This window comes from Sander lucioperca, chromosome 9 (genome assembly GCF_008315115.2).
Source record: "Sander lucioperca isolate FBNREF2018 chromosome 9, SLUC_FBN_1.2, whole genome shotgun sequence".
Classification (NCBI taxonomy): Eukaryota; Metazoa; Chordata; class Actinopteri; order Perciformes; family Percidae; genus Sander; species Sander lucioperca.
In genome coordinates, this window is record NC_050181.1 from 20,285,243 (window position 1) to 20,300,839 (window position 15,597).

Consider the following 15,597-nt stretch of genomic DNA (forward strand, 5'->3'; position numbering starts at 1 on the left):
CTGGCTACATCTAGCCTAGCTTAGCACAGATCCTGGAAGTAACCGGTTCCATCTAGCATAGCTTAGCTCAGATCCTGGAGGTAACTGGCTCCATCTAGCCTAGCTTAGCACAGATCCTGGAGGTAACTGGCTACATCTAGCCTAGCTTAGCACAGATCCTGGAAGTAAGCGGATCCATCTAGCATAGCTTAGCTCAGATCCTGGAGGTAACTGGCTCCATCTAGCCTAGCTTAGCACAGATCCTGGAGGTAACTGGCTCCATCTAGCCTAGCTTAGCACAGATCCTGGAGGTAACTGGTTCCATCTAGCCTAGCTTAGCACAGATCCTGGAGGTAACTGGTTCCATCTAGCCTACAGCTCCCAATAAGTGACAAAATAACGCCAACATGTTCCTGTTTACATGTTGTGATTTGTAGAGTCACAGCGTGTACAAATAACAAGGTCACATGACACACAGCCATCTTCTAACGTATACATACTGTGAACTATATTCTCAGAAGGCGAAGCACTGCTACTTCTGCTACTTGGGCGGAGTGATTTGCTTTGCAGCAAGTCTTTCTGAGAATATAGTTCCCGGTTTGTTCTTCAGGGCAGGTGTGTTGAGCACTCACAGGGCTGCAGGGGGCGCTGTCCCGGTCACACAGGCTGATCCGGCAGTGCAGATAAACGTCCTCATACGTCCCGTGGTAGAGGAAGAGCAGCGCCGAGAAGCGAGCTCGCTGAGACACACCACTTTCCGCCACCTTCACATGGCGACGGTCAACTGGACACCTGGTGGGGAGAGCCAATCACAAAGCAGCTCATGTTCTGTTCACATGTGTGCAACACAGCTGCTTAGCTGCTTTTATTAGTCAGGTGTCAAGAGCTGCAGGTTAGGACCCAAACGCAGAAGAGGAGACGAGGATTTTCAGTGATTCAATGACTTAAATAAACTTTCAGTCCAAGCAGGAAATAAATCAGGTAAAAACCAAGAACACTGGGAAACAGGCAGACATTTTGACATGAAATACAAGGACGAACTGAGAGCAGACAAAGGTAGCACACAACTAATCCCTACTAGAGATGCACCGATTACAACTTTCTAGGCTGATTCTGATTTCTGATTTTCTTTGAGTTAGACCAGCTGATACCGATTTTAGCCGATTCTGATTTCATTTTTTCTAACCACTTTACAGCACACACATATTTATTTTCTATCTTTTCTTTAATAGAACATGTGTTGAACAGATAATGAATCACTATAAAATAGAACTATATAAATTACTCCTGGTGGGGGACATTCACACACATCTAAAGAGCAATGTTAGAACCATTTCCTTCTTTTCACATCAATATCAACTAAAGAAATGTGATTTAGGTTTTTGGTGTCGTCCCTCCACGCCCTACTTTCTCCTTGCAGGTGTTGCATATTGTAAACTTGTTATCTTCTGCACACACGCTGAAGAATTCCCAAACAGCTGACATGTTGCAGGTTAATTCACCAGGTTCCTACATGTGGAGAATAGCACCGACACACGGAGGAGAAGTTGAGAGAAAGGAGAAAGAGAGCGTGCTGTGGCGTCCGTGCGTGCTGTGGCGTCCGTGTGTGCGTGCGTCCTTGAGAACTGTAACTGGTATAACTTATGTTGTCAGTTAATTGGAGCGTTGACCAGCATGACATCACCATATGTCAGACTGACCTGCTGGTCGCCGGTCATGGCCGAGCACGTGAAAACCGGCCAATACCAGTCACCGGCCGGTCTATCGGTGCATCTCTAATTCCTATCAAACACTAGAAGGCTTTGAAAAGACTAGTCTGACACCATCTCACATCTAACGGTAGAGACACAGTCATAAGACTGTATGTAAAGACTGGGGATCTGTCAGGGCTACACATTGCAAGACTACAACTAGATTTGTTTTGAAAGATTTAACCAACCAAGCTAGCTACTGCTAGCGTTAGCTGGTAACTTGAGGTAAAGTCCCAATGGATGACTCGCTTCAGAAGGGTTGAAAATCAGCAACTTTCCCTCTTTAGCGTTTAGCTTAGCACAGTGCCATAGCAACCATAAACACTACTGGCTCTAGCTGTTTGCTGCTTCCTGCTTGGTGCTGGAGGGAGAGCACCCATTGGTTGTTGACGATGTTCACATGATTTAACTTCACTTCCAAGACTTAAAACTTAGGATAATATCAAACATGTTTGATGCAGTCGGAACGTCCAGACAGGAGAAATGCTGCGTTTTCAGGCAACCCGTAACTCGTGTTTTCACAACCTTCTACCGTGAAAGTGCCTGTAACTTGTGAACCTGTGAACTCGTACCAGGTCGTTGTTACATACACATCAACATCAATGGCGACCTCTGTTGATGCTGTACAGACACCGGTGACTAACGGTGAGAAATAACTGAAATAAATAGACATAAATAGGCAACGTAAAGTAATTCTGCACATTGTACTCAAAACACTACACATACGATTGTGTACTACTACAGGTTATGTTTATTAAATGAAGACCAAAATACGTCGCTGACTAGAAATCGCTAGTATCAGCTAGCGCTAGCTAACGTCAATGTTAGGTAGCCTAACCAGCTTTGATGCCAAATGTCATTATTTTTTATCATCAGACGCACAAACTGTACTACTGTACATAAACGCAAGTCAAGTGAGCAGCCACTTGTTCGAGCAGAGCTTGGCTTGCTGACGCAAAGATCATCAGACCAGAGGGGATTTGTCGTGACTTTGCCTGGAACGCTACCAAGTCGTGAGTCGTGACTTGAAGTCGTAACTTACGGGCAAAAAATTGTGTCTCGAACGCAGCAAAAGACTCGCTGGGACTGAGTTTTATGACCTTACACCAAACGATGGAGACGACGGAATTATCAGTCCCCAAAGCCCACACTGACTTTGGTAAAAAGGCTTTAATGTTGCAGCACCATCTGCATGGAATCATCTTCAGAATGAAGGAGTTGGTCTCATTTAGTTCTTTTAAAGGCTTTCTAAAGGATCTTGCAGAAAGGCGGTCTGTCTGTCATTGTTTTTAAATCGATTTAGGACCCAGATTGTTTATGATGACATTGTTGTTTGAATATGATGAATGAAAGTGTGTCTATGTTTTTTATTTGTTATTGTCTTTGTATTTATTTTGAAACCACGCTGCTGCCACTTGCCGGGACACTCTTGTAAAAGAGATTTGTAATCTCAAGGAGTTTTTATCCTGGTTAAATAAAGATTTGAATGAATGAATGAATGAACGGGAGCAGCATTAAGAAAACTGTCCCGTGCACGGCTCTAGTCTGAGGTGGCTCCTTCAAATGTCTCGTGTTGTCTGACCAACACAGAATCACAATCAACTTTATTGGCCAGGTTTGCATAAAGAAACAAGGAATTTGACTCCGGTTACACTCACTTACACTCACGTAACATGTAAAATCAGAAAGGGCAGTAAGAAATATAAAAAGAACTACTGTTAAGTATGCAGTATAACAATACAATAACATTTACAAATTTACAAAAGATATATACAATATTTCAGTCCTTCCAGATTTCGCGGCCTATTGTTTAGATTGTTGCGGCCCAAAATGCCTGATTTTGGGGGAGCTTTTGTAAAAAATTCAGATAAAAGTTGCGATATCTTTTGTATTTTTGCTGCAATGAAGTTGCGAGAGACTGAAAGTTGCAAAAACAAGTTGCGATTATTTTTTTTTGTATAATTCTTTAAAAATAAAAAGGAAACTTATTTTGGGGAGAATAAAACTACTCTGGGCTGAGGGTTCCTATAGTAACCAACAAGGATCAGGATGCTGCAAATGTTGGTATAATATGAAAATGTCTGGTGGATTTAAGACAAAAAATAAAAATGCATTGAATTAATCAAATTTGAACATATGTGTCAGATTCAGTTTAAACAATCATCTAAATTCTAAATTCCTTTTCTGTTGATTGAAGAATTGATGAGTAATTAATTGACAAGTTGTTGCTACTCTGTTAAGTTTCCCTGCACATTAAAGTGAGCTGAGTTTTAATGAATCTGGTCACCTGTTCTGGATCAGGTCATATCTGGCAGGATCGTCGGCGCTCGGCGAGTTTGTGACGTAGCAGTGCTCCAGAAGGAGCACGAAGCGGTTGTTGTCGTAGTTTTCCACAGAGACGCCGACGTGCAGGGCAGCGCCCAGCGGTAGGCTGACCGGGCCAGCGGGGAACGGCTCGCTGTAGTCCGGCCTTTCGTACAGAGTCATCCGCGCCCTGGTGGGGGCCCCTGAACGCACCACGCCGACTCTACGACTGCAGAGAGACGAGACACGTTAAGAGAAGACACACAGGTGAACTGAAGAAACTCGACACTCGACTCACAACATAGACTATGAAACTGAATCCCTTCATATCATCGTAAATTACCAATACTTTACACATTGATAATAGGGGTGTAAGAAAAAATCGATACACGATACTGATTGCAATACTGTATCTATTTTCAAAAACAAAATATCGATTCATTTATTTTTTTAAATGTTATATTTTTTTTTTTAGTTTACGTGCAAAAATATTGATGTAAGACAGTGGTTCACGTTTATGTTGTGTTTAAACCCCCTACCACTAGATGGCTATACTGAGACACACGACTAGTGTCCTCGCCTAACAGTGCCTAGCAGTGCCTAACAGTGCCTAACAGTGCCTAGCAGTGCCTAGCAGTGCCTAACAATGCCTAACAGCGCCTAGTAGTGCCTAACAGTGCCTAACAGTGCCTAACAGTGCCTAGCAGTGCCTAACAGTGCCTAGCAGTGCCTAGCAGTGCCTAACAGTGCCTAGCTGTGCCTAGCAGTGCCTAACAGTGCCTAACAGCGCCTAGTAGTGCCTAACAGTGCCTAACAGCGCCTAGTAGTGCCTAGCAGTGCCTAGCAGTGCCTAACAGTGCCTAGCTGTGCCTAGCAGTGCCTAACAGTGCCTAGTAGTGCCTAACAGTGCCTAGCTGTGCCTAGCAGTGCCTAGCAGTGCCTAACAGTGCCTAGCTGTGCCTAGAGGTGCCTAACAGTGCCTAACAGTGCCTAACAGTGCCTAGCTGTGCCTAGCAGTGCCTAACAGTGCCTAACAGCGCCTAGTAGTGCCTAACAGTGCCTAACAGTGCCTAACAGTGCCTAGCTGTGCCTAGCAGTGCCTAACAGTGCCTAGCTGTGCCTAGCTGTGCCTAGAGGTGCCTAACAGTGCCTAACAGTGCCTAACAGTGCCTAACAGTGCCTAGCTGTGCCTAGCAGTGCCTAACAGTGCCCAACAGCGCCTAGTAGTGCCTAACAGTGCCTAACAGTGCCTAACAGTGCCTAACAGTGCCTAGCTGTGCCTAGCAGTGCCTAACAGTGCCTAGCAGTGCCTAGTAGTGCCTAACAGTGCCTAGTAGTGCCTAACAGTGCCTAACAGTGCCTAACAGTGCCTAGCAGTGCCTAGCAGTGCCTGACTTTTTGCTAGAAGCTAACAACGTAGCTATGGCTGAACTTTGACCTACTTTAGCATATAAACATTAGCTCACTAAGAACCTGTGAGCCACAATCCCAAACTGGCAGTTTGATTTTCTGTGTACTGAATTGTTGACCTAAAGAAAACTTCTTTGACTTTTATGCACATCATGTGTTTTTTTAAATATTCGTTTTTCTAAAATTATACCTGCCTTACTTATTATATTATACCCAATATATCACCTTATGCACAGTATCGAAATATATTGCAATATATTGAATCGTGACCCATGTATCGTAATATATGTATCGTATCGCCAGATTCTTCTTCCAATACACAGCCCTAATTGATAATGATAAAATTAAGGTATTCTAATGGGATTTTAAGGGTTTCCTTAATGGATTGTGGTATATGAAGGAATTTTAAAGGATTATCTGCGGTTTCAAAGCTTTCTAAGAAGGATAACAAAAGTTCTAATTGACATTATGACTCACGGCAGCTGGTATCGAATGGCGGCGTCGAGGCTGGTGATGTCATCGAGCGGGAAGACACAGGAGAACGGGATGCTCATCGGGACGGAGAGCGAGTCGTTGGACAAATCAGACGGGTACACGAACAAAATGTTGGAGTACGTAATGTGGGAGCCGTTTGTCTGCAACAAATAAAAAAAGATTAAAGACCAGATGATGAAATCAGTGAAAAACTACTTAATCAGATTTGTTCTGTCAACAAGATAAAATGTCTGAAAACAGCTAAATGCTAAAGCCCGACACAAGTGTATTTGCTAGTTTAAGACCGTCCAGCGCCCAAGTCGCTTAAATAGCAAATGCACCTGCGCCCATCTGTGGCCCATGGGTGTGCTGGTCTTACAGGGAGGTGTGCTCAGGTGCATTCTGGGCGTGATGGTCTTACAGGGAGGTGTGTTCAGGTACATTCTGGGCGTGCTGGTCTTACAGGGAGGTGTGTTCAGGTGCATTCTGGGCGTGCTGGTCTTACAAGGAGGTGTGTTCAGGTGCATTCTGGGCGTGCTGGTCTTACAAGGAGGTGTGTTCAGGTGCATTCTGGGCGTGCTGGTCTAAAGGGAGGTGTGTTCAGGTGCATTCTGGGCGTGCTGGTCTAAAGGGAGGTGTGTTCAGGTGCATTCTGGGCGTGCTGGTCTTACAGGGAGGTGTGTTCAGGTGCATTCTGGGCGTATTGCTATCTTGAGGCAGCGGGAAGTGATCGCACCATTGACCAACAAAAACCTGGTCTAAAGTCAATAACGCAGCATTTCATTGTTATTTTAACAGAGCATTAGTAAAATGCTCCTAGGCTCGTACACAGCGTGCACACTATGCTTGTTACACACACAGGGACGCACAGCAGCACACACACGCAGAAGATTACAAATAAAAATATTCCGGTGTAAATCCTCCATCATAACAGCAATGCTCCAAGGTCCAAACGCGCCTGGCTTTTAAAGGGAATGGGAGATGATCTCTGATTGGTTGATTGCATGTTACGCCCAAAAGACACCTCTGATTAATGAAGACACTAAGTACAACCCTTTTGTGGGATTTGGAAGTGAATTTGGACACGCTATAAACGCACCTGCGCCAGGCGCTTCACACCATGCGCTTAGATCGTTAAAATAGGGCCCGTAGTGTTTATCACCATCTTAGATCAGAAACAGCTGAAACAGAGAGAATATCATCAGGTAGACACAAACACAAGACTCGAAGGACTCTTAAAGAATCATCTTGTTGCTCTGTAACTGCTGGATGTAGAAGTAGGCAGTTGTTTGCTAACAAGTTAGCCAAACATATACATATATTTATAAGCTGATAACATGTCAGATGTTGTGTGAAAAGCTTGTTGTGCTGCCCCTAAGTGGACAAAGAAATAAAACAATAATGCAGCTTGAACCAAACATAAAATATAGAGGACCTACAATTGAACCCTGAGGAACCCCATGAGTAATTATTGACTATTATCATCAATGGGATGATCATGTTGCTCTGTGTCTGCTGAATGTGGAAGCATTTGCTTGCTAACATTAGCCACATGTTATAAGAAGATAATATATCAGGTCTGTCAGTTCATTGTGGAGTTCTTCGACCCCCTAGTGGTCAAAACCTATTAAATATCCAGATATGAGCTGGGTCAGATATGGTGGACATTCTGAGACATCTAACCAAACCATAGACTGTATAATATTAATGGATAGAGCATGTGTGACGTCACCCATTGGTTTGTGGAGATCTGCTTTGAGTCGCTGAGTTTGCCGTTATGGGCGCAGCCATCCTGGTTGTGGATGTGACGATTTTAGATGAGAGGGAGGAGTGAGGGAGGAGCCTTACACTCTACGTTTCGTTATACACTTTCACTGGCAATCACATCATAACCACGCCCTAAAACACCCCCTGCTTTATCGCCGATTTTAAAATCAACGAGACCATAATTCAAAAAATGAACATCATTCTGTGTTGCAGAAGACTTAAAACTAGAGATTGAGACCATAAACTCATTATGAAAATGTTTACTGAGGTAATTAATCAAAGTGAGAAGTGGGTCACTTTCTCATAGACTTCTACAGAAACCCACCTCCTTTAGCTACCGTACATGTCGCCCCCTGCTGGAATTCAGATAGAAAGCAGGTTTAAGGAGTCTCCCCCTGCTGGAATTCAGATCGAAAGCAGGTTTAAGGGGTCTCCCCCTGCAGGAATTCAGATAGAAAGCAGGTTTAAGGGGTCTCCCCCTGCTGGAATTCAGATAGAAAGCAGGTTTAAGGGGTCTCTCCCTGCTGGAATTCAGATAGAAAGCAGGTTTAAGGAGTCTCCCCCTGCAGGAATTCAGATATAATGCAGGTTTAAGGCACTTCCGCATTTGCAGCACTTCGCCGAACCGGATGCATTGTCCATTCACATTATACAGTCTATGAACCAAACTCACCTCTACCACGTTTCCACAGCTACCCTTCCTTCGCTGCACCAGGTACCACATCGCCTCCTGCTGGTCGACCTGCTGGTGGCAGCGCGGGTCGATCAGGTGAGCGGAGGAGGCGTTCAGCCCTCGTTCCTCCAACTGCCTCTTCTGGACTGTCAGACGCAGGTGATCCTGTCCACACACCAACTCCGGCTCTGGAAAACCACCAAGTTCATCTGGAACACAAGATGCAACACATTAGGCACAATCATAGACAGTGAAAGAAATGGACACAGTGACGCTGTAGACTTCAACGGAGACCAGTGAAGTCTGTTAAAAGCACTTTCCCGGTGATGGCTGAGCGTTACTGAGCAGCCTCCAACTGAGCTTGAAGACGTAGATGTGACGTGAGCAACCTGTCTGAAAGTTGGAAGTCTTCTGGTAGCTGTGCCAAGAGAAATCTCAATCATTCCCAATCTTGCAGAAGCAGACAGCGTGAGTAGGAGCTGTCCATGAGCATAGGAGCAGGGGCAAAACGGTGAAATATTTTGTTCCGATGCTTTCATGGACTCTCTGGGCTCTATTGACTGTATGCCTCCACGTCCCCCGGATTGCCTGAGTGCTTCTCCTGTACTATACGGTAATTCCTCTACTATGCAACAGTAAGTCGCGTGGTTATGACACAATCTATTTAGCCCATTTTTACAAAAACGTCTGCTACGGAGCCATAACGTGAGATACAAGGCAATGGAGCCTTTTATACATCGTCGTGTTCCTTTAGAAATAAACAATGGACAAATAGAGTTTAAACGCTTCAGATGTAAAGTTATTCTCTGTCAAAGTGACGCCAAAATCAATGGCAGTCAATGGGATGCTAACGGGAGGTGATGGCTTGTTAGCCTCAGAAACTCTCCATAGGAAGTACACTTTCCAGATTACACCCTTGGGAACAATACAGCAGGAACAAGGCATTTTGGGTATTTGATAGTTTAGAGAGGCAAAGTCCCTCCCCTTCAGATGGATCAACATGGGACTTTATTTCAGTAATAATACGTCTGGTAGTGAATGGGGAGAGATAAGTAATGTTTTGATCCCGTTTGAATTGAGCCATACATGGATGATGTTTGTCAGTTTAAAAGATAATTTACCAAGTGAAGAAATTACTAGCACTTGTTTGTCCAATCATATTAGTCTGGTTGGTTATGTGTGCATTTGTGTTCTAAGTTCTGCTTGTTGTTCACAGTTTTGTGAACAACAAGTAGAAAAGGAAGCTGGTATAACTGGACTGTTTTCTACTGAACTTCACGTTTGACACAACCAGTGGTGTAGTCTACGTGATACGCAGGTATACGGAGTATACCCACTAGGAAAGGTGAAGGATTTCAGTATACCCACTTACAGAAACGCCAGGATACCGTTACGTAACGATGATTGTTTTATGAGAGAACTTTCACACTTATGTTCATAAATTCATGGTTTTTGTTGTTCCTAAATTCACCGTCTGTGTTGCGAGTCGTGTAGGAACAACACTGCGCAAATTTGAAATTAACAAATGTGAATCACTAAAGTAGCTAGATATATGAAACAAAAGCAAATTTAAACTCCACTCTGTCAGTGTTTTGGTAAGCCTGCTCCTGAAGCTATACTGCTGCTTCAGATGACTCTGCAGCAGACGTTAACGTTACAGAACCTACAGGAAATGAGCCAGATGAGGCTGATGCTTTACGCAGTAACGTTACAAAAACCCATGGGGTTGTCGCTCTGGGACGGGTGAGTCTAATGCTGGGAGGGAAAACATTACAGTATAATCATTACAAAAACCTAGACTACACCACTGGACACAACTAAATGTCACTAACCAGAACAGACGACTCCAGCATCTTCACCATGGTTGCAGCTATGAGTGCCAAACCCTCGATGTCCACATTCTGATAGCAAAGACTCGCTGCCTGTACAGGAAACCTGATCCATCCAGATCGGTCCGGTGCCTTGTCCAAAGTAGGCAGAACTAGTTGCAGACTGGACAGGGCCACATCTCAGCTGTCGGCAGACCACCTTGGCGTCGTTGATGTCCCAATTATCATCACACACTGTTCCCCACTGGTTGTTATGGAGGATCTCCACTCTACCAGAGCATGGTGTGTTACCATTTACCAACCTCAGCCGAGGTTTTGGAGCTACACATTAAAACAGTTATAAAAAGAGCGACAGTGAACAGATTGTCCCCACAGATAGTTAACAAGACAAGAAACATTTCATACATTATTTATGTTATTTTAAACAATCTGTGAATTCAACAGAAGTTATTTTGAATTGTATAATGAATCTGTGATACAGATATCCATTAAAGTTTTCCTCGTCACTGGCAACTAAATGCAATTGCTGTTAGGGGGAAATTGTTGTGTCTCTGCAAATTATAAAGTGTGATCTAGACCTACTCTATCTGTAAAGTGTCCTGAGACAATATCTGTTATGATTTGGCTCTATAGTAGCCTGGATGCCAGCCGAACCTAGCCCCGCCCACAACAATAATCCCCCCATAATCACAGCCCAATGGAGCAGTATCAGACTCATATTCTGACTAGAATCTGAGTATGACGACGTCAGGCTAGCTCTATAGGCTAAATGAAAATTGAATTGAATTACAAATACCATTTTCATCGCAATAAATTTTCTTTAAAATCTATCAAAACCAAAAATTCAAGGCAAAAATCATAGAAAAGTTAACTTCCTGATACCTCCTTAAAGGACAATTCCAGCGCAAAATGAACCTAGGGGTTAATAACATATGTGTACCGAGTCGACCGTTCTCTGGACTATGTTTTCATGGGAATCGAATGTGTCTCTAGCTTGAAACAAGCTACTGCAAACCGGTGATTAGCTTCTAGTGGTGCAATACATGGGCTGTTGAATTGTTCAATATGTCATTATGTACTGCATAGGATTTGTGGAAATGTGTTATTTGTGCATTATATTGGCTATTTGGGTTGTGCATAATGTCTTTTTTATGCAATACGTAGGCTATTTGGGTTGTGCATTATGTCATTTTGTTCAATACGCACAGTGTTGTTCAATTAAAAAATGCCAATGAAAGGAGGAGTTAATGTGCTTACTATATAGGTACCTGTCTAATGTATATGAGAGCATGTTTTGTGCTGCATGAGAGTATGTGTTGAGAGATGCTTATTTTCTGTATTTTGCGTTGTCTTTGTAAAGCTGCGGAACGGACAGAGTCCAAAACAAATTTCCCTTCAGGGACAATAAAGTATATCTCATCTTATCTTCTCTATCTTATCTTATGTCTAATGCTAGACTTCGGGGCAGAGGGTAAATCGCTATTTCTACACCACTAACAAGGCTCAAAATAGCACCACACTTCAGCCGTAGCATAATGAGAACTTTGTAAGTGTACAGACAGTTTATTAAAAGTATAGATTATAAAGACAATACCTTCGGGTATATAGGCAGGCACCATCTTGGGAAAGCAAGTCAACAACAACAGTCGAACCACGAACGCCGTGCAAGTAGCAGGGAATTCACGCAGAACCATTGCAACTCTGCCATCATTATGTTAATCCCGCCCACCGACTCTATACACGATGTGATTGGCCTGACTAGAGTTTGGTTTTTCCAGCTCGCAAGCCAACAGAGAGTTGCTAGACGACCTTGGCTGCAAATTACATTAGCTGCCGCTAGGGTGCGTCTAGATTTCTAGGCTAAGATGTAACATTAATGACCTGAAACTACTGGATATCATGTTTCCTGATCCCTACAGTGAATTAATGAAATTTGTGTGTGTCATGATCACTCACCTGGCTGCCCACACCTCCAGTTGATCTTGTCGTCGCTCAGACAGGTCTCACCTTCAGCGCAGGTATTACACACCATGGTGTTGACATCTGATTAGGCGCAAAGAACAACAAAGTCCACTTGAGATTCTGATGGTACCAAAGGTCTAAAGGATCCTGTAAGACATGATCTTCATTTTGGCTCACATGAGGAATATAATATCAGTGTTTCCCCTATAATTGTACAGGGTTAGTAGGCCGCCAGGCCAACAGGATCCCCAGGCCAGAAAAATATTTTTTTTTAATGCCAGAAATAATGCCAAATATCCATTGTGCGTCCCTATATTCATTATACAGCTGCACACCAACGTGAGTCCATGAAGAAGGCAACTGTCTGTGGTTAGTTCACAACTGTAACAGCAGGACAGTCGAGTGTGTTAGCTAAACTGCTAAAGTCAGTTCAACAGGTGAAGTTAAAGGTGTTGTAGGTAGAATTATGAAGATCCAGGACTTAGCCAAAACATTTGAACATCGACAACTTCTCTCTCCCCTTTCTGCTAAAGCCCAAACGGTCTTTTAAGCCCCTCCCCCCACAAGGGAGAGCTGTGCATGATAGAGCGCGTGTGAAGAGGGGGGGAAGGGGAGGAAACCTATCTGCAGCTCGTGTGCGGGGAAGGGGGAGGGGAGGACGCTATGAAATGCGTGTGCCTGAGCAGTGATTGACACGCAGTTAGACACCCCCCTGGCCCTGATTGGTGCATCCGAACAGGGAGCGCTGGATTTTTGCAAATCACACTACAGGCTGTAGGTGGAGCCAGAGGAGCTGGATTTATTTTAAATGGCCTGCTTTATGTAGTTCTACTGGAACATAGGGTCAGTTTCAGCAAATATGACAGAAAGTTAATTTTATCTTACCTACTGCATTTTTAAGATAACATTGTCATAACGGTAGCCTACCAGTAGTCTTGCATTGTCAGACCTATCTCCATTACGCTGACCTTTTTTGTGTTTTTTTTGTTTTAAAACAGATCGGTAATGCTGTTTTGTCCTCATTATTCTCTGTGAAGTTTGCAGGAAGTGATGTAATGTAGCTTTTTTTAATGTGGAGTTAGCACTGCGCCGGACTCCGTTTGAAAAATATCCTTTAATATGCGACATTGCTTGTAAGGAAATAACAGGTGCAACAGGCCAATCAGCTTTAAAAGTGACGTATTTCCTTTTTACATAAGTGTTGTGCCATTCACCAGGCTAAAGCAGTCATCCTAGGGAAAACACTGAAGATCCAACTCAGGTCCTGGTGATATCATCTTAAAGTAAAATAAAAAGGATTCCACTAAATGTTGGAGTGTTCCCTTTACTTTAGCAGTTGAGGCCTCTGGATCAGGATCCTAGTATTTGGCTCACTCTCGACTCTACATTAGAGGGTGACACGGGAATCAATTGTCGCTCCCATCCCATCCCGAGCCAACGAAAATACTCCCGTCATATCTCAATCCCGTGATTGCCCCAGAAAAATCCTGTCCTGTAAAATCCAGAGAGAAACTCTCCCGAACCCCGTCCCGCTCCCGTTTGGTTCCCTATGTTGTCTAAAGTTATCAGACTCTGTTGCCCCCCTGTAACATGTTTGGTTAATCGCGGTCAAATCACTGAGGTTGCCTCAGAAATTTAGGCTACACTATACATGCATTACCTGCAGGCCTAGGTAACATGCATTACCTGCAGGTCTAGGTAACATGCATTACCTGCAGGTCTAGGTAACATGCATTACCTGCAGGTCTAGGTAACATGCATTACCTGCAGGCCTAGGTAACATGCATTACCTGCAGGTCTAGGTAACATGCATTACCTACAGGTCTAGATGTTTTCATTACGTAATTCCTGACAGAGATCTTCTCACACTCAAAACACACATGTATCGATTCAGGGTAGGTTAGAAGAATTGCTGCCTTCCGCATACTAAGTAGCCTAGGAATGCCTCGCAATCTTTGGGCGCACTCACCGCATTGCATCGTCATTTTTTAATTTAATCTCCGGCTCCGTCCCGCTCCCGTTGATTTCTATGCTCTATTCCGTCCCTATCATGTTACCAACAGTGAAAATGACTCCCGTATGCGGGACTTCCGCAGGAATACCGTGACCCGCGGGAGTCCCAAAAAATTGTCACCCTCGACTCTACACAGTATAACTCCATACAATGAAAACTTGTTCCTTACCTGCACAGTAAGCTAGCCGACACAAGTTCGGGCTTACAAACTTGTAGACGTAGTAGTTTCTTGGGCAAGCTTTCACGTGGATGAGGTTGGAGTGAAACTGGCAGCAGCCTTCCTCCCAGCTGCCACAAACCTCCGCCCGTACGATGCCCTCAGACTCCAGCGGGTGGGGAGATCGCAGCCATAGCGGAGCATCGGTCCCACACATGTGACTCTCAATGCACCTCTCTGGCATCCGAACACTGCTGTTACCGATGAAGAGGCGGTACCAGCCCTGCCAATCTGTACGGCTGTCGCAGGCCACAGACTCTGGGTCCACCCTGAAGTCGGTGGCTCGCCATGCGTCTTGTAATGGAGTGTAGTGCTGACATGGGTCAATGCATTGAGATGTGCCGTTCACCTGGAGGCAGCTCTGACCAAAAGGACACTGTGTGCCCCCGCAGGCAAACGTCACTGAGCGGGATGTGGTTTCGTTTTGACGTTGTAGATTAGGCGTCACCAGACAGGAAAAGGAGCCTTGGGTGTTTTCGCAGAGTTGTCCGGGACCGCAGGAAGGATTGGGCAGTGAACACTCATCGATGTCCACGCAGCCCTGCAGCAGCGACCAGCGGAAGCCTTGGCCACAGCAGTCATCATTGCAGGTGGTTTTGTTGTAGCAGGTGAAGCCATCTCCCACCATACCGTCCTCACAGCGACAGGACACGCCCACAGTCTCGACACTGTTGTCATGGAGGGAGGCATGGCATCGAGCCAGACTATGACAGGCCTCACAGCTGGTGGTTACAGACCCTGACGATAAGCAAGGTTAAAACTGCGTTAGCTAACATTTTAGCCTTCTCCTTATGTAAGTAATATTTGCTAACATTGTGGCACTAAATCTCACATCAGCTATCCAATATAATCAGCTATAGTATATACCGTATTGGGTTGGGTTTTGGTGTCATATTAGGCAGAAACATGGCCGACGAAAGTATCATACTGGGCCAAATATATGACCGAATCTGAAGTTTTTTTTCCCAGGGAATCCGTCAAAAAAAGTGGGGTTGTCTTATATTCAGAGTCTAGACTTTCAAACAGCAGAGGGCGACATATAGCGAGCCAGCCAGCAGCGAGCATGAAGACAAATACATTTCAATTAGCCAGCAGTGGAATGTAACTAAGTACAGTTACTCCAGTACTATACCTGTGCCCTGAGCTGAACAAGCAGCCATGAGAAGCAGCAGCAGACCGATGATCCTTTGGAACATTTTTAATTACCAAAAACCTGT

The 15,597-nt window shown here is 44.3% G+C and overlaps 1 protein-coding gene and 1 long non-coding RNA gene across 17 annotated transcripts in view; one reads left to right on the forward strand and one right to left on the reverse strand.

The window, feature by feature from the left end:
- Nucleotides 1–12,125, forward strand: part of LOC118495897 — a 26,371-nt gene extending 14,246 nt beyond the window's left edge. Inside the window, exon 4 of the long non-coding RNA XR_004898346.1 lies at nucleotides 12,053–12,125. This is a non-coding gene — a long non-coding RNA (uncharacterized LOC118495897). The remainder of the gene's footprint in view (nucleotides 1–12,052) is intronic.
- LOC116034128 (deleted in malignant brain tumors 1 protein) overlaps nucleotides 1–15,597 on the reverse strand; it is a 70,161-nt gene that overhangs the window by 1,276 nt on the left and 53,288 nt on the right. For 12 of the 16 annotated variants that reach the window (XM_036005393.1, XM_036005381.1, XM_036005391.1 and 9 more), the window contains 5 exons: nucleotides 10,191–10,508; nucleotides 8,359–8,567; nucleotides 5,922–6,079; nucleotides 4,018–4,263; nucleotides 612–771 (listed from right to left, as the gene is read on the reverse strand). In XM_036005393.1, the coding sequence (XP_035861286.1) occupies nucleotides 612–771; nucleotides 4,018–4,263; nucleotides 5,922–6,079; nucleotides 8,359–8,567; nucleotides 10,191–10,508 (1,091 nt within the window). The remainder of the gene's footprint in view (nucleotides 1–611; nucleotides 772–4,017; nucleotides 4,264–5,921; nucleotides 6,080–8,358; nucleotides 8,568–10,190; nucleotides 10,509–15,597) is intronic. The other 4 variants (XM_036005383.1, XM_036005382.1, XM_036005389.1 and 1 more) reach the window with 4 other exon arrangements.